Source organism: Oncorhynchus keta, chromosome 35 (genome assembly GCF_023373465.1).
Source record: "Oncorhynchus keta strain PuntledgeMale-10-30-2019 chromosome 35, Oket_V2, whole genome shotgun sequence".
NCBI classification, from domain to species: domain Eukaryota; kingdom Metazoa; phylum Chordata; class Actinopteri; order Salmoniformes; family Salmonidae; genus Oncorhynchus; species Oncorhynchus keta.
The window spans coordinates 37288200-37310031 of NC_068455.1; the positions used below are offsets into that span (position 1 = coordinate 37288200).

The 21832-nt window shown below is 42.5% G+C and overlaps 1 protein-coding gene across 1 annotated transcript in view; it reads left to right on the top strand.

Moving 5' to 3' along the window:
• The window catches only part of LOC118368459 (uncharacterized), a 56121-nt gene that overhangs the window by 22004 nt on the left and 12285 nt on the right, over positions 1–21832 (top strand). Inside the window, exons 2-8 of the mRNA XM_035752580.2 lie at positions 2581–2719; positions 5724–7132; positions 9319–10478; positions 10743–13438; positions 16268–16306; positions 17444–17562; positions 17792–18106. Of these exons, the coding sequence (XP_035608473.2) occupies positions 2581–2719; positions 5724–7132; positions 9319–10478; positions 10743–13438; positions 16268–16306; positions 17444–17562; positions 17792–18106 (5877 nt within the window). The remainder of the gene's footprint in view (positions 1–2580; positions 2720–5723; positions 7133–9318; positions 10479–10742; positions 13439–16267; positions 16307–17443; positions 17563–17791; positions 18107–21832) is intronic.

Sequence of the window (21832 nt, forward strand, 5' to 3'; positions counted from 1 at the left end):
TGTTAATGTTACACTCTTAGAAAACAATGTTCCAAACAGCTTCTTCTGCTGTCCCCATAGGATAACCCTTTTTTGGTTCCAGGTAGAACAATTTTGGGTTCCATGTAGAACCCTCTGTAGAACCAACAAGGGTTTTTCAAAGGGTTCGTTTGTGGGACAGCCGGTTTTAGAAAGCACCTTTTTATCTAAGAGTCTACCCGGTTCCTCTTGTTATGCAAAGTTGTGCCTGGTCTGAAGACGTGCTATCTCCACAGCCCTGTACTGTGTGGGTGACATCAGTTGGCATGGCATAACAAGAGGAACTGCCCCTCCCTACCTTCAGGCTATGCTCAAACCCAACATTCCAAACCGAGCACTCCGTTCTGCCACCTCAGGTCTCTTGGCCCTCCCACCCCTATGGGAGGACAGCTGCCGCTCAGCCCTTCTCTGTCCTGGCACCCCAATGGTGGAATCAGCTTCCCCCTGAAGCTAGGACAGCAGAGTCCAAAAACATCTGAAAAACTACCTCCTCAAGCAGTATCTCAAATAATCTTCTTCCTTGCCTTGACCCCCCCATTTTTTTAAAGAAAAAAAAGAACACTTAACCAGCACTTGCACTTGACCCCCCTGCCCCCCGCCTCTTAGCTCCGATTCTGCTGACAGCTACGTTATTGAAGAAAAATGTACTTTCTATGCCTGTGATATGTGGTTGTCCTACCTAGCTATCTTGAGATGAATGCACTAACTGTAAGTCACTCTGGATAAGAGCATCTGCTAAATTACTCAAATGTAAATGTAACAGAGAAAGACTCCAGGCAGGTTGGAACTGGTTGGTTTGGGCCTTGGCTTTGTGTCAAGAGTCTGCAAACTGCAAAATTGTTTCTGTGGTTTCTGTGGTCTTTAAATGAACTTATAGTGCATAGTTGTTGCATTGTTGCATTGGATGGGCCTGTGTAATAGTGAATATCCATTATTTAACTAATGGAAGCAATTAGCATTCATATGCATTGTCATCCTTTCAGATCTTTTCATATCAAGCCGTGGTGTGTGAGATGTCATGTTCTGCCAGACGTCTTCACGAAGAGAATGCATCTGCGCTGGATGCTTCCTCTGTGGAAGTCTTGCAAACTGAGCATCGTTTTGCAGAAAACAAATTCATAAATCAACACCATTCATGCATGATGTCCCATGAATTAAAAACATCCCCGGTTCCTTCCCAATTCATGGCTCATAGACTGAATGTTGTAGCACACCTTTCTGCACAGTTTACCCAACGTCACTGTACCAGTAAATCATTAACTAAAGAGACTGGCAAAGTTGGCATGACCAGGGTAACTAAACATATGCCACGGGGAAACAATAGATTCTATAGAATGGCAGTGTGTTTTATTATTCTGTATGATTCATCAGTCAACATCAGTCAGGAAAATGTAATCTGATACACCCTCTTGTGGGCAGAGATGGTATAATAAAGCTAGAAGATGCTGGTCAGTGATTTCCAGCTATCTTGGAACAAACATAGCGCTCTCTTGTGGTGAAAAATTCACATGACCAGCCATTTTCACTTGGCAGGGGTTTAGGTGGTTGAAACTTCCCGAACGTAGAAGATACAAATGTAAGTGAATAGTGTAGACGATTATCGTATTGATTGATGTGAAAAGTTTCTCTAGGTACTGGATTAATCTTCAACATTGCTGAATTATTTCTGAACATTTCACTCCTCTTTAAACACCCCGGATGTTGCACACGTATCTACAATGGAATGCTGTTGACCATTCTGCATTCCGGGGAGTGATGACCGTAGCTCACTATAATGGGATGCCACAGTGGGTGAGCTAGCCTAACTGCTTCTGTTGACAACACAGAGTCTACTTAAAAGCCTTTGGGTATAGTGATGACAGCCAAAACCTCCTGAAAACAGACCAGTGTCTCTTCACACACATGTCCCAGAATCCACGCGGTGTAGTCTTAACTGCTGCACACACGCATTGGTGTGACTAAGCCGTGTGGAGTGAATGTCGTCTGACCAGTGTCCCATTTGTCTCTGCTATAATTTTTGTCGTCTGCCGAGCATGATCAAGGTGTCAACACTTACAATGAATGCTCTAATGAACTCACCCCATTTGGAGGGAGGAAATGTTTTTGGTTTTGTTTGTTCCTGTACTGCAGTACATGTATGTACACAGTGTGTGAAGAGAACAACAGATGCCATAGTTGAAACAGGAAACACGAGGGTTGTCGTTTCGTTCTTGGATTAGTTGACGTTTAAGAAAACTATACTTTTCTGTTTTACAGCTGATGTTATTTTCAGAGCGTCAAGCAGTCAAGGGAGGTGACTGGACTTTTGTACCTTTCACTTTGACAAGGTCATATAACATTAATGGGATAACAACAACATGTGGGTGGGACTATCAGCCATGCCATGGGTCTGTGAATGTGTGTGACAGAATGTGGGTCAAAGGCCAAGGATGTGAAAGAAAAAGAGAGGCTGAGCGAGTAGGCGCAGGATAGAAACATAGTTACATGTTTATCAGTGGTAATGGGTGAGAAGATCTGCCTGCTCTAAGCCTAACAGTACCTATCTTTCTCTCTCTGTGACAGGAGTTTTGATCAGCTAAGTGTGTCGACAGAGTACAGCGTCAACAGCACCAGGACGGAGAGAGACAGGGATGCTACCTCCATGTTCAGCTTCGACATGTCAGCCTTCAACAGCCTCAGCTCCACCAAGTCCAGAAATAAGGTACGTCACAATATAGTAGTGTACAATAGGAGTCCACTTTTGTGTTGTGGAGAACTAATCAGGAAATATCCATTATTTACTATATCTGAATTGCTTTACTTTCAAACCACCCCCTCTTTACCTTCTGTGAGGACAATCTGGACTCCTTTAGGATTGTTTGATTTCATTTATTAGGATCCCCTTTAGCCAATGGCGCCAGCTAGCCTTAGGACAGACTCATCTAAGAATGATGTTGAGATGAATGATGAAGTGTGACTATAGTATACATAGTGGCTAATCATACTGTACCGTACATGTTTACCATAGTTCTACAATTGTCCAAAGTATATGTCAAAAATAGAGGACTTTCAGAGTGGTTAGATTAATATCCAACTCACTTGATAACACTTGATAAAAAAAATTAAAAAATGTTTCAAAGTGAAACTTTTTTCAAATCATTTGAGAGTGACAGAATCTGTCTCTTAGCTTAGAGACATTTACCCATACAACTGATTGTTACTGCTTGCACTGAGCCTGGCTGATAAGTCATGTAAAAAGGGTGCATAGGAGGGCAGTATTGACTCATTTTGCAGGGTATCAGCTGCAGGAGAGGTAGTGTGGTTATAGGATACCTTCCAGATACACAAATTCTCCGCAGAATATCTTTAAAATGCCCACGGAAATCCATTTTGATTGTGTCATTTGCACAGGCCGGTGCAGAATGTGTGTATCTGGAACCCACCTGTGGTGTTATTGATTCTAACTGCCCATAAACATTTTATGCGGCAACTGAAATTCTTCAGACAGATCCCTCAATAACAGTTTATGACTCCGTTTATACTAAAGCTTTGCATTACGCAATATTTGGCTTTGGAGTAACAATCGATATGAGAATTTATTCCATGCTTAGAGGTTTTAAGATCAATGTAAGACTGTAAGTTCTTTATCAGCATCCTGTCAAATTGTATAGAAATCATTAAGGGGCGAAGGGTCAAATTACAAGATGCCACAGATATCCTCGGTGAAATGGCATGCTAGAAATGATTCTTTAGAATTGAATTTCTTACTGTGTTATTCTCCATTGACACAGACTTGTCCAACCTGTTCTCCATCCTGGAGTAATTAATGGGGTAGGATTCACTCTGTGTTCTATTAATATTCATCCAACTTTCACAAGTGCAGAATTGAGCCCATTCAGCCATTCAAGAAGAAAAAAACCTGGTTACTGGGGTAGACTTTTATTTCTATGCTCGGCTCACAATTTGGAACATAACCTGGAAGACAGTACTGCAAGCACAACGTCTGTGGTTTCTCCTTTCATGTGTTTCCTGACCTGTCTGAGGCCATTTGGAAACAAAGGAACAATGAGCTCTGGTTTCAACAGGATTTTGTATTAGCTAAAAGTCCTGTTGAGATCCAGACTCTTCTCTGTTAAAACCATTTCTACTTCTGAATGAAGGATGTGCACAGGTCCATATGAAACAATAGCAGCAAATCATTCAACTTGTGTCAATTTAAAGGGAAAGGGTCCAAACGTGTGCCCTTGCATGTGTTAGAGTTGGTCAAAACATTTATGCTGTACACAACCGAAACATGCTGCGATTTGCAAGTATGCAAATGTCCATACTGTGTTACGTACAACCACAAGAGATGTGTTCTTTCCTTGTCTCAGTCCAACTGAAAGTAGCTCTCCTGTCCATGGTCTTATTATATTGATAAAGAGGTTTTCAGACTACTTACTTGCTCCAGTTTGATTGAGGAAGGAAGGGTGGGGTTGTTAGGCAGATATCCGTGTCCATATATTCTCATTGGATCATTCATTCCCGTGAGTTGTTTGCTATGTCAAAGCTCTTTCACAATAGCCTATATGCCGCACTGTACTTGGCAGTACAAATGGATTTATGCCCTGAAGCGACGTACTGCAGTTTGTTTGATAGTCTACTCAAGGCTAGACATATACAGATACACACATACATCACACACAGACTGTCTGTCTCTCTGTGAAGGTCGTTTTTTTCCCCCCACATTGTTGGATTTGGCGGCGTTATGACTCTTATCCCAGCTTAGCCGGAAGTAAAAAGATGATCAACATTAACTTTTTGCAGCTGATATGCGAGTGGTCAACTGGGCTGGAGTGGTGCAGTATGTGGTCAGTATGTTGGGATTCTAAAGAAAGGAAATCTGCCGGTTAAATTCCAGGAAGTGTCACGAAAATGGTATGCAGCGGTCTCATTTCTCTTGTGTTAGTGTGTATTATCTTTGGTTATGATTTGTATCCTGTTCCAGCCTGTACTAGGAAACAGACAGAGTGCCCTGTGATTTTGTATATATGCTACTGTGTCTACTGTGTTTCTATCTAGTCAACCTTTATGTGATGTGTATGTTTTATTGATTCGATGGAACCCAGGTCTCCCTGGAAAACAGTGGCAAGTGTTACTGAATATACTATCCTGGCTAAAGGAATCAAGCAGACCATGTCGTCATTGACTTACCTGGCTAAGTATAGGTTGAATGAGACAGAAATATATTGTATTTGCTTCAGATATGATATTTACTCCAATGATACTGCATAGATCGTATTACAAACTAGTCTTATTTGATGACCCTCCCATTCCTAGTTTGCCTCGTTGGTTCTCATTCCACCTATCCCGCAGTGGGTTTGAATACTTGTGGTTACTGACTTGTGGGCATCACAGAAATGTTCCTGTAATGTTCTATCTGTCCAATGTTGTCATTACCTAGCTGCTGTAGCAGCCTGATCATGTTCAACCTGGCAGTTAGTAGAAATACTCCTTCACTATTCAGCTTGGCTGGTGTTTGATTTTTGACAAGAATCTGTACCTAATCTTCGGAGGTTATAGTTAAGGATATTAAGGTAAATGTACTAAATTATATCAAGGACTGAAAGAAGTGAGATGAGACCCAACCTCTGGCTCTTTGTATAGCTGTGCCAAAAACAACAGGTGTGTCTGTTCTCCATTTGGGTATTTATTTTTCTTTTTTTTGTCTCTCTGTCTCCTCCCAGAGCTCGGACGGAATGCTTAACCGCATCAGCAGTTTATTTTCCACCAAGAAGAAGAAGAGCCGGAGTAGTTCACTCTCAGTAGGCTCAGAGGATGGATCCTGGCTGGGTCCTGGATCTCCCATCTCTCCCCCGTCCCCTGGTTCTCCTCTCTCCCCCCACCAGAAGGACGGGCTGAGGACCACAACTACCCAGAAAGAGGGGGAGGTAGTGGAAGCGGGAGCTGGGCAAGTGCTGGAGAGTCTGTCGGAGCTCCAAGCGAAGGGGTCAGTGTTCAGTAGCAGCACCAGCCCTAGTACATCCAGGCTAGCCTCTCTGTTGGTGGCGGACACAGGGGACCTGCCGTTTGCAGACAGTGACAGCAGCGGCCGGGGCAGCGTGAGGGAGGTGCAGGTGTGCAGGGTCAGCCGGGCGGAAGCAGAGTCAGACGGAGAGGCAGACAGGAATTCTGGGAATCTGACTCCCACGAACGTGTTCCCCTCCAGAGCGGAGCAAGCCCCAGAGCTCGGCCTCACTAAGGACGTGGTGGAGGAGGTGAACAGGAGGCTGCAGGTATATCTGAAGGAACAAACCACTGTGAAAGACGGAGAGGAGTTGGAGTGGGGCAGCCCAGTGGTCCAAACCACCCTCAGGTCGTTTGAGCTCTCTCAATCTCACCTAAAGACTGATGTCACTCACCTAAAGACTGATGTCACCTCTCTCGGCATCGAGTCTAAAAAGACCTCTCTGAAAACATCTGTTGGAGGGAAGGGGAGTTACCTGCTGGGAGTGACTCTAGCCTCTCAGTCTCACACCCCGTCCTCCTCAGACCCACAGCCAGAGGGTGAGGAGGGAGAGAACAGCCCAGTCATGGGGAAGAAGAACAGGAGAAGGGCTCTGAAACCCACCAGCGTCAGCTCGGCTGAAACTGCTCCCCCCAGCCAGATGACGTTACCTGGGGGAGAGGGGACGAGGCGGGACTCACCTGCGAAGCTACACAAACCTGTGTGGGTGGAAACACACCTGGGAGAAGAGCCCATACCTGTGTCTGTGGCCCCTGTGGTGTACACTGATACTGCCGGTGTCCTGGCCACTGTAACCCTTTCAGCGGTATCCGGTGGCAGGGAGCCAGAGCTGGCTGTATCCACAGCACCAGTCTCCAAGGACTCCGAAACAAACAAAGCCCGGCCAGAGGCGACCAGTCCAGCCACAGACTCCGAGTGCAGCCCCCCTCTAGAGGATCAGACGGCCCTGAGCAAAGAGGAAAAGCGCAGGAGTGTGAAACTGTCCCACAGTGAGAAGCTTTTCACTAAGAAGGTGTATGTGAGCCCTGAGCCCAGTTTTGATGGGGATGAGCAGACAGAGAGAGAGCTGGAAAATAATGACATCGTAGACTTGGCTTCAAAGATTCCTCAGAAGTCTGAGGTGAAACTGTAAGTGTCTTTATTTCACTTTTTTTGGGAGTCTTTTTAATGAGCACTTTGATCCTTGAGAGCGAGACAGAGAGAGGGAGGTGTGCAACCTAACCTGTGTATTTCCATGTCTATTTGTGCCAAAGGAGAACAATAAGAACAGTTCGTTACATAGCTGAAAAACTCCTGCGTCATTCAAATGTTCACCTACAGTACTAATACTTTACTTTGACTGAATGATACTGACAAGACTACTGCATGTACGGAAGGCCATGACTATACAGTACAACAATATCTTGTTATGTATTCGTCACAAAATACTGTGCACAGTCAGTCAGTCTTTACAACCGATAGGCTACCCTAAATTGTTACGAGTCTGCTGTTGAGCAAGAAACAAATATACAGGGGAACCATTTCAATATTGTAGTATACTGTAATTCAGTGGCAAATGAATCATGATGCAGCAGTTATTTGAATAATGCAACAAGTAAACTCATGAGCAACTGTTCATTTTACCAAGTTAATAAGAAGTGTGTTAAATTATGCTAGCAGCGACCATGAGAGCTTCCGATGTAGGATCTTTATTTGAGACAGTTTGCTGCAGCAGGAAAATAATCCTGCAGCAACAGGAAATATTAATTATTACGTGGGTTATAATGGATTTACATTTTTGGTAGGGCAAATCAAGTCTGACATTTTAAAGTGGAAATTCCAAACTTTAGAAGTATTTTTATACTTAAAATACACCACAGGTTTGCATTTCCTGCCGTGCAGGAACATTCTCAGCAACAAAAGAGTGATCAGGTTAAGATCCTACATCTGTACCACTGATGCAATGCTTATTATCTTAACAATATGGTTAAGTCTGTTAACTGTGTCCTCTGGCATGGGATTCTGAAGAGAAAATATCATAGATGTTCAGCCCAACCAAGATTGTCTTTAAAACAACTGTTTTTCCAATTTACTGTAACATTTCACACTAGTTATTTTGGAGGCCACTTTACTGGAGTAAGCAGTTTGAAGTTTGTAAACAGAACATTCATAGTAGATGAAGATAGGACGTGGAAAATATCATATATATTGCATGAGATGTAACCTGCTAATTATAATCACTGAAAGAAAAGAAAAATTGTTTGTTCAAATGAGCTGTTGTTATATTTCAATCAAAATGGAGGGCATCTCAAACTGGGCACTCATTGGTTCATTCAACATTGTTTCCACGTCATTTCAGTGAAATGACTTTAAACCAATGTGGAATACACATCTGGGACCACTGGGCTGTGTTTACTTCAGGCGTTATTTCCGTCCTGAATGGTGACTCATGACCAAAGTTACTCTGAAAGTGACCACAAGTCACTCACTTTGTTTGACTAAAAGGTTTGCTGAATAGAAACAATACAATGCTGATAAAAGTAAGGCATGCCATTCTGATATCCATCTATCAGATGTACTATTGTCACAAGGAATATGTATAGTGGTATCATATTCAGGTGGAATAGCCTGTTTTTAGATTAAAACTATTGTTATACTGTACCTCAATGGAATCACATTTCTACTATTATACTGATACCCGAGGGGATGTTCTACATTACTGAAAGTTTTAATTAAGAGCAGTTTAGAAAAATCTGTTTTGTCAAGTTACACAGAACAGAAAGATTTATTTCAGTTTCACTTTGCACTTATGGGTATTGCTAAAGGCTGTTTTTCTTCATCTGAAGAATGTGTTTATATATTTTAAAGTTGAATGTATAAATCAGGTAGCATCAATGTATGTTACCTGAGTTTAACAAGCACACCTGTTTGTGGGGACAAGTTTATTCTGCACACTAAATTGTTTTCCCCTCAAAGTGAACCTTTTACTGCAGTGGGCTAAATCAGGATCACGCAGAGTGATTATCTACTTGAAAACAAAAGTATACACCCACATGGTTATGGGCTTAAAAATAGAAGACACTTGTACCATGTCAGATATAGAGGTGAAATGTGTTCCATTTTGAGTTTGCATCCCAATATTACACTTTATATACATCACAGAAGACTAAAATATATCCAAACTGTTTGACATAGAAATGTTTTATACATTTTTATCATCTTTATTAATTAAAGAAAAATATAAATAACATTCTACCCATGAGGCGAAAGAGGGAGCTTCTGGTCACTGTCTGCAGGAAAGGGCTACTCACTATTTTTCCATCTTTTCTCTCCAGGCTGCCAAGCCTCAAAAAGGTGAATGTAAATCTCAAGGAACCAAACAATGACTGTATCATCTCTGTGGGAGAGATAACTGAGGGTACAGACTTTGACCTAAGCCACCATGAGCCCAAGGCTGTAGACAGTTCCCCATCCCCAGATCTGGATGAGGCCTCTCCAACCACAACCATGCCAGGACGCAAAACACAACCTAACACTGGGGGTTCAGGGGTTAGAGGTCAGGGGATGCCCCAGGTCACCCCGTCTAAACCAGGGGATAAAGTAGGACATGTAGCCAGTCGGTTAAAGAGCCCATCTCCTTCTGTTGGACCCAAGTCCAAAGCTGGCCTGGGCATGGCTAAGGGAAAGGGTCTCACAGATGGTGGAAAGTCGGGGGTTTCTAGTGGGGCTCCATCGCAAAGGACAACTAAAGATGGCGGGGAGAAAACAGAGGTTATGCCATCTACATCAAAGGGTCAACTCACTGCAGAAAAAACAGAGGTCACCGACAGCCCCAAGTCGAGAATCCCCAAAAAGTCATTATCAGAATCTGCATTGAAACCCCCAGTATCACCAGACACAACCTCAGTGGTTGATGTTTCAGAGGTTGTGCCTGTGGCTGGTTCCAAACAACCGAAAACTCCTGAACCTAAACATTTAATGATGAAAACAGGCACAAAGCCTATTGTTGAAGAGGTGAAGGGAGTGGGTTCAGGAGAAAAACAAACTTCTGGGCCTGTTAAGTCAGAAGAGGTCTCACCTACTAAAGTACCACTCATGTCACCTGTGAAGTTCAGCAAAGATAAGAGCAAAGATGGTTCAGATAAGGTTAACCTGGTCAATGGACTGGAGAAAGACCCAGAGGACAACACTACCACTGCCAAAACAAGTGAACCCAAAGATGTGAAAAAACAGACTCCCACACACCCAGACAGCAACAACAGCAGCATGATACCAAAGAGTCGGTTACCCAAAGCCCCTGACAACTCTTCGGTCAGAAAGGCAAAAAATGGTAAACCCCAAACCATCGACACAGGCAGTAAAAAGACCAAAACCACTGAGAGAGCATCAGGTGTCAATAGTTGGCCTTCCACACCAACCAGTCCAAAGCAGCAGGAGCTTCCCAGCCCAGAGGAAAGGCCCACAGATGAGACTCTGATCCCTGAACCTGAGAAGGGTAAGACAAATGTGTCGTGCATTTTAAACATGCAGTATTAATAAGATTCTCTGCTTGCTTATGGCATCTGTCTAGCTAACACACATTAGCTGTGTGTTTAGTAGTGGTAATGTTTCAGAATTGTTTAATTGCTTTGATGGACTTGAGGTATTTTACATTTCACATATTGTATAGAGGGAAAGCTCTCATTTTGCATTGTATGATTAAAAACGAACCAACACACCGTTATACGAATTGTCTGACTAACTAATGTATCACCAACAGGAAGCAAGCTGCCTTGCCCTTTGCCAACAAACTTGCCCCAACAGCTCTCCAATAAGAGCACTCCACATGACGATGGTGACACACCCACCTCTCCCGCACTGGTACCAACCAAGTCAGAGAAACCTGCCTTCCTTAGACTGAAGAAGCAGAGTAACATCACATCTCCCATCATGAACAAGACTGCTGAGGATGCTGGGAGTTTGAAAAGTCCAGTGAAAGATCCAAGTGATTCTGTAACTGTGGCTAGCAAGCTTCCGATGTTCCGTCAGAAAACCCCCCCTAAAGGAAAACGCAGCAAACCCCTTAAGAAATTTGAGCAAACTGTGAACTCTGAAACACTATCTGAAACACAATCTACACCAGTACAAGATCATGTGTCGCTGATCACAGATAACTCTCAGATAGAAGATCAACAAACCAAACCAGCAACAGGCTCCTCACTAGTAGCAGACTGTAGCACTGAGCTTGTAAAATATCAAACAGATAAACCAGCAATCACTGGAATGAAGGAATCACTGAAGGACAGCAGTAGTAGTACACCTGTAACAAAACTGGATGCAAAATCAGAAATTGCACAAGAAAAATCCCTGTCAGTCAGAACTACCTCTGTTACACAGAAACATCAAACCAAACCACCCCCAGATCTCTCATCAGAGATTGACCGCGACTATGTGGAAGCCTTAACAGATACACCACAGTTGCTGACGCTGACAGGTAATGTAGAACCAGGTGTCGTTGTGGAGAAACGCCCATCTGAACCAAGCCCCATTGTGTCTGCCTCAGGCACACCTACCCATGAGGAAGTAATATATGCATCTACCAAGCCTGCATTGACTGACCGCATTCATGCTGACACTGACACCCGAACCAATCAGAAGAGTAATGAGAGCAATGACAATACCTCTGCAGCATCAGAGAAGCTCATATCTGGTGCTGGAGAGGAAATAGGTAGTACAAATCAGCCTGTGGAAAATGGCCTGGATGAAGCTAAGGAAAGCTCCCCCAAAAATGCCTCCACTGTGGTTGAAAGTGGAGATAGTCTCAACATGGCAACACAGACAAATCTGATTGGCTTGGAGGAAAAATCACAGGCACTAGCTAATGTTCAAACCCCAGATATAGTACCTATTGGTAATGCCATAGATTCTGATATATCCATAGTTTTAAGGAAAGAGAGTGACATACAGAAGGAGGGAGAGCCAGTGAAGGTCTCAGACATTCTAACAAAGGGTGGGATTGTTCAGAAAACAGTTGAAAATGGAGAGGTCCAACTTAACAAAGAGGTTCCTTCACTGACACATGATTTGGCAAATGCACATAGGCAGCCACACAAAGGAAAGAAACAAGAGGACAAACCCCATGAGGCAGCCAATAAGAGTACCGTAACTAAGATGGACGCAAAACAGGAATCAAAGTCCATAACCACAAAGGCTAAGGAAAAGAAGAAGGTGACAAAACAAGAAGATAGACCAAGTGAAGGAGTGACTAAAAACACAGCCTTTAAGATATTAGACACAAAACAGGAATCAAAAACCATAAGCACAAAATCTCAGGATGAGAAGGTATTGGTCCTCAAAGAACCCCCTAAAACTCAAAAAGCAACCCCCAATACTGAACTGCCTCTTCAGCCGCCAACTTCTCCGAAGCACCCCTCTCCCCTTAAACCTCTCCATTTGAAACAGGCCTCTCCCTCCAGCTGGTTAGATGTGGAGCACAGATCCAAGCGGGAGCAGAAGAAGGAGACCAAGAGGAGGCTGGACTGTTCAGCCAGCGAGGATGAGAGTCTGGCTGAGTCTGACGATGTGGAGGACTTCATCAGGAACATAAAGGAACTGGGCACCCCCTTTTCCCTGCCCTCCAAGAAGCACCACAGTCATCCCAAGACCCCCTCACCCCCCTTTGCTCTGCCCGCCATCAAGGAGGACCGCTTCGAGAACCCCTTTGATGCTGAGGGCTTTCAGTTTGGCCTGAAGAAGAGGACGAAGGATAAAGTAACCCCGGCCATGTTGATAAAGAAACAGCCTCACAGGGAGGACAAGACACGGACAAGACAGAATAGAGCAGAGGGTAGCCTTCTCTACAAAGCTCTCCAGTCTCCATCTAGAGCCCTGAGAAAACCAGGGTATCAAACAGACAGGAAAGATGGAGAGGTGGAAGTGAAGGTAGAAGTGAAGAGGGAGGTAGATAAGGAAGAGGAGCAAGGGAAAGGAGAAGAAACCGGGCAGCTCTCGTCGCGGCTTGGAAGGATGTCCATACTGTCCAAATTGTTGAGTTCCCCCAAAACTTCCAGAAAGGGCAACGGGGATCCTTCCTCCTCAGTCTCTATTGGTGCTCCTCCTTCTCTTACAACCCAGGGCACAGTGCCAGGAAGGGCAGGCGGGAGCGGTATGGATCCAGGCCTGCTTGTGGGTGCAGCTTGTGAGTCAATAATCAGTCCCTCTTCACCTCCTTCTTTGCCCTCATTCACTGAGCTAAAGGTACCAGATCACCTGGAGAAATGTCTCAGGGAAGACAAAGGAGCTTCACAGAGTAATGTTACACAGAGTGCTTTGGTTAGTACTGTAATGGACCTAGGTCAGGGTGCTGGACTTCCTCCTCTAAATATGGGCGTAAAGGGACTTACGTTAGGACATCTTTCAACCAATAACCATCTCCCACAGGCCCCTCTGAATGGTCTTCTTACAGCCAACACAAAGGTAAGAGTCTCAGATGACTGCATGAAACCAACTGACAGTTTGGGGTTTTGCATTGTTGCTGTGTCTACCTTATTTTATGTATCTGTCTAAAATCTCTTTAGCCAGGTAGGGCAGACCGGGGTTGGTTGTCTCACAGGTTGGTCAATTTATATCAGGATGACAAAACATTGAAGTGACGGGAATTTGTGTTCTTCTTCATAGGTAAAAATAAATATTTTAAAAAGATCCGCGTATCCAACAGTTATGTTTGTTGAAAAGTTCTTATTTCGGAGTTCCTAGGTCAAGCCATGTGGTAACTAGCATCTTAATTAGCGGGTGGTTGGGCCATCTTCTTTAGCGGGTGGTTGGGCGCATACACACGCAAATGTATTCAAAATGTTATTCTCACGGCATAAAATGCTGAATTTTGTTAGGAATATTGTTCAATCAAAGAAAGGCTCGGCTATTTCTAAGACTATTTATGCTGTATTGCTTAATTTGCTGTTACAAAAGGAAGAAGCTACGAGCAAACATTGTGACAACCACCAGCATAATGTGTGACATCCAACCCCATGATGGGTCTGGTTGTCAGAGTATTTGATGACTTATGTTGGGGTAAGATATTAGGATAACAAGGGATCCCATTTTAACCCAAGTCCTTGGTCTTTCTCCAAATATTGAAAATAGTATTGTTTGATATACTGGTGTTGAGAAATACGCACAAGACTAAAAAGTGTGACACCAACCCCGGTCTACACTACTTTGACTAGATTTAGAAGTTATTTTACATAGAGACAATACAGAAGTGTATGATTAAGACACACACTACCGGTCAAAAGTTTTAGAACACCTACTCATTCAAGGGTTTTTCTTTATTTGTACTATTTTCTACATTGTAGAATAATAGTGAAGACATCAAAACTATGAAATAGCACATATGGAATCATGTAGTAACCAAAAAAGTGTTAAACAAATCAAAATATATTTATATTTGAGTTTCTTCAAATAGCCACCCTTTGCCTTGATGACAGCTTTCAACACTCTTGGCATTCTCTCAACCAGCTTCACCTGGAATGCCTTTCCAACAGTCTTGAAGGAGTTCCCACATATGCTGAGCACTTGTTGGCTGCTTTTCCTTCACTCTGCGGTCCGACTTATCCCGAACCATCTCAATTGGGTTGAGGTCAGGGCACTGTGGAAGCCAGGTCATCTGATGCAGCACTCCATCACTCTCCTTCTTGGTAAAATAGCCCTTACACAGCCTGGAGGTGTGTTGAGTCATTGTCCTATTGAAAAGCAAATGATAGTCCCACTAAGCCCAAACCAGATGGAATGGCGTATCGCTGCAGAATGCTGTAGTAGCCATGCTGGTTAAGTGTGCCTTGAATTCTAAATAAATCACTGACCGTGTCACTAGCAAAGCACCCCCACACCATAACACTTCCTTCCTCATGCTTTACAGTGGGAAATACACATGCGGAGATCATCCGTTCACCCATACCCCGTCTCACAAAGACATGGTGGTTGGAACCAAAAAAGGCTGGTAACTCTAATGAACTTGTCCTCTGCAGCAGAGGTAGCTGTGGGTCTTCCATTCCTGTGGCAGTCCTCATGAGAGCCATTTTCATCATAGCGCTTAATGGTTTTTGCGACTGCACTTGAAGAAACTTTCAAATTTCTTGAAATGTTCCGAAACGACTGACCGTCTTTCTCTTTGCTTATTTGAGCTGTTCTTACCATTATATGGACTTGGTCTTTTACCAAATAGGGCTATCTTCTGCATACCACCCCTACCTTGTCACAGCACAACTGATTGGCTCAAATGATTAAGAAGGGAAGAATTTCCACAAAATTAACCTTTAACAATGCACACCTGTTAATTTAAATGCATTCCAGGATTCCAGGTGACTACCTCGTGAAGCTTGTTGAGAGAATGCCAAGCGTGTGCAAAGCTGTCATCAAGGCAAGGGGTGGCTATTTGAAGAATCTCTAATATGAAATATACTTTGGTTACTACATGATTCCATATGTGTTGTTTCATAGTTTTGATGTCTTCACTATTATTCTACAATGTAAAAAAAAAAGAAAAATGAGTAGATGTTCTAAAACTTTTGACCGTTTAGTATAGCTATGGTTGTCTCCACCTGCTTCTATTATATTCGCTCAGTACCATCACGGCTTTACTGCTTCAAACTGATAAATCACTTTAACAACTGAATGAGTTTTGACCTGCAAGGCATTATTTTATGGACTGGGCAGGTCCTTCAGAAACGGTTCACCTTGAACAAAGTCCTGGCAGTGACAGTATTATCTATCCCCAGGGCAACACATCACTAAATCACCTCAGGTCCATCTTTTTCTTTTGGAATGTTGAAATCCATTCACACGTTGTAGATCTTTACAAGTTATGTCTCTTAGAAACAAGCCATACATTGTTTACAAGGAAAGACGAGAAGAAAAGGCATTCTTCACAATAAATGTTTCATATACGTCCAGAACGACCTCATTTTGTGCACCAGTTTTTATCAACATGCGAATAGCCCGACTTCTCTCGTGCTGTTCTGTTTATATGAGCCAGATGCCACGATTGCCATCTTACTTCCTTCCCAGCAAGCAGTGGGTGTAGACCAACAACGTTTTTTTCTTACACACCAAATACCATGTAGATGACTAACTATTGATGTTCTTAAGCTGGCAAATTTTTAACTGCTAGTCTTTTGAGTTATTTTTATCTGGAGGCGGTCCATAGTTTTGTCGGGAGTACAGGAAATACACAGGATACTTCTGCTTTTCCACCCCCCAGTCCCTCAGAAGAAAATGAAAGACAGCATGCTCTCTTTTCCTTTGCAGATTCCAGAAGCGAGAGGGTTTCATAAACGGCCTGGGAAGGTACAGTTGACTTTACATTAAACTAACTATCCAATATCCAGTGTTTTACAGTAACACACTGATATTATAATATGATGCAAGGTATACACCTCGTGGTGTTTTGGAGAGTTCTAAATGATTTACTCTCATATAAATTATTCACATTTCATGGTGATAATCCTGATAGATATTTAATAAAACAACATCTGCAGTATTCAATTATATTTTACACACTAAAAACAAATGGTTCTATATAGTGCCAAATAAGGGCTATTTGGCTCGTAACTATAGTGGATCCTATTTTGGTGTTACATAGAACCGTTTTTTGAAGGTTCTATAAGGAACCATGCTCATAATGTTCTAAATGGAACCTTTATGGTGATTTTAAAGAACCATTTCCTAAGGTTCTATAAAGAACCAATAAATAAAGGTTCTATATAGCACCAAAAAAGGGTTCCGCTATCATTATAACCCTTTTTGGTGCTATATATAATCTTTATGAATGGTTCATTACAGAACCTTTATGGAGAATGGTTTTATAACGAAACTTTCTCAATCTACAAAACCTTTTGAAGAACCATCAGGATTTTTTTATTCTGGTTAGTCATATTATATTGTAAAAAAACCATAGGTGTCCTTATTGTGTTAATGACAAGATGAATCAGGTGTGCATGTGCTATCTCTGGAATGGCTGGGTGTCCCTGAGGAGAGAATTCAGAACCACTAATTTAGACAACAGTTCTCAATAGACTCAAGGCCATACGTGGGTTTTTCACAAGGCACCAACACTGGCCATAGTCATATTTAATATGTAACAGATTAGATCAACTGGAATGACACTCACTCACGGTTGCACGAAAAGATATGGGTGCAAACCACACCCCAAAATATTCCAATGAGCCACCGTCCCTACACTTGAATTATCACTTAAACAGGAAATAAACCTTTTCTGAACTGCAAAAAAACATTGAAGGGCTCAAAGGGTTCTTTGAGTTATTATGGTTCCACATAGAACAATCACCCTTCCCAAAGAACCCTTGAGGAACCCTTTTTTCTAAGTGTGTTTAAGAAGTTACAAGTGGCCATGATACAACCACCAAGTGTAACATGTAATGACCATGCGATATACTTACTGTCCATCTCTACTTCCTGTTGTAGATAGTGCTCCATGAGCAGGCTCAGTTTGAAGGAGAGGCCTACGAGGTGTTTGGTGACGTGGAGGATGCCTCCATGATGAAGCTGTCTCCTGTCATCTCAGTCAGGGTCATCAGGGGATGGTAAGACCGTTTGTTGGGGACAACATTCTTCCCTCGTTCCCTTACTCTTTATTCCATCAATAAATGCTTAGATTCATACAAATCTCACGCGCATAAAAATCTTATTAACTTGACACAATCCTTTATGAATTGACGAATGTCTCATATTAACGAAGCATGACAGCAACTCTAAACATATTGTCACTGTTATGAACATGCCTCTGTGTGTCATCACTTCCTGTCTGTGTAGCTGGCTGCTATATGAGAAGCCAGGGTTCCAGGGGCGGACCATCGCCTTGGAGGAGGGCCCCATGGAGCTGGTCAACGTGTGGGCAGAGGAGGTGACATCAGGGGCACTGGACCAGATGGATCAGCCTATCCCAACTTCACCCATGATCATCGGATCCATCCGCCTGGCAGTGAGGGACTACAGTTTACCTCAGATTGACCTGTACACTGAGGTGAATGGTCTGGGGAGGATGTCATCATTCTGTGACGACTCCATTGAGATCTGTTCCTATGGGAACATACAGAACACCGGCTCCATCAAGGTCCACTCTGGAGTGTAAGTTCTACCCTCATACCAACACGGTTGAAGGTCCAAATCATAGTCCAGATATTGCTATAATATTCAATTGAATCCAGTATACTGGACTACATCGTCCCAGCAGGCTTGCTATTGCTCAAAAGTGTGTTGAAATGGATGAAACCGTTTGCAAACTATCATTTTGCATGTTCATTCATGATTTTGTGTATGCATTATTGTTGCCAATTCTTCTCATAGACAGAGCTTACTTCACTTTAGATATACCGTGTCATATGAAATACAGAATAAGACCTGAGAGTGTATTGGTCTGGCATCTTCTCTTTCCTCAGTGGAATGCAGGCTGGCCTGTTTGTTTGTTGGAGTGACTTAAACCTGCCGTTAGATGTTTTCACTCAGTCACACAAACTGTTGTTGTTTTCTATATACAGTACTTACCTTGGTGATTTTATAGATGTGACCGACCGGCTCGATTCGGTCTTATGTAGCAAAATTTGAAATGGTGCTTTTTACATTGGGGAAAAAGTAGAGACTCCGAGCTAGAAAATGGTATTTCATACACTACAGTTGAGGAACAATGGGAAAGTAATTCTGCTTTGAAAGTTGATAAACTTGTAACCTCACTTTTGAGAAAATGGCCTTTGAATGTTTTGGTACTACTACTGGAGACCTCTTTGTCTACACCCATTCAGCATCGTTCACACCCTCTTAAGCCTTAACCCAATCCATCTCTTTAAGGTTTGATCCAAGCGTTCTGTCTTAACATCAGCAGTCAAGCCAGACACAAATGTGAGAACAGCTTACTCTGACCATTTTACTCACCCTAGCAGAGCTGGTTAGGCTGTTTTTATGTTATCCAGAGCATAGTGTTGAGCGTTTGTAAATTTGTCAGTTATTCTGCGCTCTGGCACACTCAGATGAGAGTGCTCTGAAATCGGAGTAGATAGCCAGAGCGAATTTACCAGCTACATCTATCAACAGTTGTTGTAATGACATCATTACCATTCTATTGAAATTGTTACTTGCATAGTGGAGTCTTTTGTGAAGAAATGTAGCTAGCTAGCTAAACAATGAACCATAATCCCAATTTATTACGTTACTAACCTGCATGAATCTGCAGGTAGCTAACCAATCAGGTTCAATGTTAGCTAGCATTAGGCTATAACTAGCGAAGCAAATGGCTCTGAGAAACAAATAATATTCCTACACAGATCATACATGTAACGTTAGCTAACCTAACAACAGCAATCAGGCACCCAAAGTAACTGTCTAACGTTGGCTAGCTTGCTAGCTACTTCCAGACACAAATGAGAGAACAGCTCACTCTGACCATTTTACTTGAAATGGATACTTGCATAGTGGAGTCTTTTGTTAAGACATGTAGCTAACTAACTAAACAATGAACCATAATCCCAACTCATGAACGTTACTACCCTGCATGATTCTGCAGATAGCTAACCAACCAGGTTCAATGTTAGCGTGCTAACATTAGGCTATAACTAGCAAAACAAATGGCTCTGAGATACGAATAATATTACACAGATCAGATCATACACGTAACGTCAGCTAGCGAGCCAGTCAGTTAACGTTAGCTAGCTAGCTAACAGTACACTAACTTGAAATGAAAACAACTTTCTGACAAAAATTTGAAATGTGTAATATCTGAAAATGGAGCGAGCTAGACTATCTTACCCGTATGGATGGACGCTTCTCCCTCTCTCACAGATGCCATGGTTGCCCTTAGTTTGAAGATGTAATCCGGAGACAGGTGTTTTCTCCATCTCCTTAGCTATCATACTCTAATTCCATTGATTTCAAAACTCAGTCCTCCAGAAAGTGGAGAGCAACACTTATGCATTTCTACTATGCAATATATATATATATTTTTTTATTAGACAGAATTACCTACACATAATGTTACTGACCAGCTCAAATTGACAGGAGTGTGCTACATGGCAGACCAATCCGAATTCATCTCTTGGCATGTCCAGCCCACTCATTATCTCAGCAAATCATTGCTTTCTTTTTCTGTTGTTAAAACAACTAAGCTCGTATTTACAGGTGACATATATGTTTGTTATTAAGACACATGAAGTTCACATTTTCCAGAAGGAATTTCTGTCCAAAAAAACGCATTTTGATAAAAATATACAGTGGCGCAAAAAAGTATTTAGTCAGCCACCAATTGTGCAAGGTCTCCCACTTAAAAGGATGAGAGAGGCCTGTAATTTTCACCATAGGTTCACTTCAACTATGACAGACAAAATGAGAGAAAAAAATCCAGAAAATCACATTGTAGGATTTTTAATGAATTTATTTGCAAATTATGGTGGAAAATAAGTATTTGGTCACCTACAAACAAGCAAGATTTCTGGCTCTCACAGACCTGTAACTTCTTCTTTAAGAGGCTCCTCTGTTCTCCACACGTTACCTGTATTAATGGCACCTGTTTGAACTTGTTATCAGTATAAAAGACACCTGTCCACAACCTCAAACAGTCACACTCCAAACTCCACTATGGCCAAGACCAAAGAGCTGTCAAAGGACACCAGAAACGAAATTGTAGACCTGCACCAGGCTGGGAAGACTGAATCTTCAATAGGTAAGCAGCTTGGTTTGAAGAAATCAACTGTGGGAGCAATTATTAGGAAATGGAAGACATACAAGACCACTGATAATCTCCCTCGATCTGGGTCTCCACGCAAGATCTCACCCCGTGGGGTCAAAATGATCACAAGAACGGTGAGCAAAAATCCCAGAACCACACGGGGGGACCTAGTGAATGACCTGCAGAGAGCTGGGACCAAAGTAACAAAGCCTACCATCAGTAACACACTATGCCGCCAGGGACTCAAATCCTGCAGTGCCAGACGTGTCCCCCTGCTTAAGCCAGTACATGTCCAGGCCCGTCTGAAGTTTGCTAGAGAGCATTTAGATGATCCAGAAGAGAATTGGGAGAATGTCATATGTTAGATGAAACCAAAATGTAACTTTTTGGTAAAAACTCAACTCGTAGTGTTTGGAGGACAAAGAATGCTGAGTTGCATCCAAAGAACACCATACCTACTGTGAAGCATGGGGGTGGAAACATCATGCTTTGGGGCTGTTTTTCTGCAAAGGGACCAGGACGACTGATCCGTGTAAAGGAAAGAATGAATGGGGCCATGTATCGTGAGATTTTGAGTGAAAATCTCCTTCCATCAGCAAGGGCATTGAAGATGAAACGTGGCTGGGTCTTTCAGCATGACAATGATCCCAAACACACCGCCCGGGCAACGAAGGAGTGGCTTCGTAAGAAGCATTTCAAGGTCCTGGAGTGGCCTAGTCAGTCTCCAGATCTCAACCCCATAGAAAATCTTTGGAGGCAGTTAAAAGTCTGTGTTGCCCAGCAACAGCCCCAAAACATCACTGCTCTAGAGGAGATCTGCATGGAGGAATGGGCCAAAATACCAGCAACAGTGTGTGAAAACCTTGTGAAGACTTACAGAAAACGTTTGACCTCTGTCATTGCCAACAAAGGATATATAACAAAGTATTGAGATAAACTTTTGTTATTGACCAAATACTTATTTTGCATCACAATTTGCAAATAAATTCATTAAAAATCCTACAATGTGATTTTCCAGATTTTTTTTGTCATTTTGTCTGTCATAGTTGAAGTGTACATATGATGAAAATTGCAGGCCTCTCTCATCTTTTTAAGTGGGAGAACTCGCACAATTGGTGGCTGACTAAATACTTTTTTTG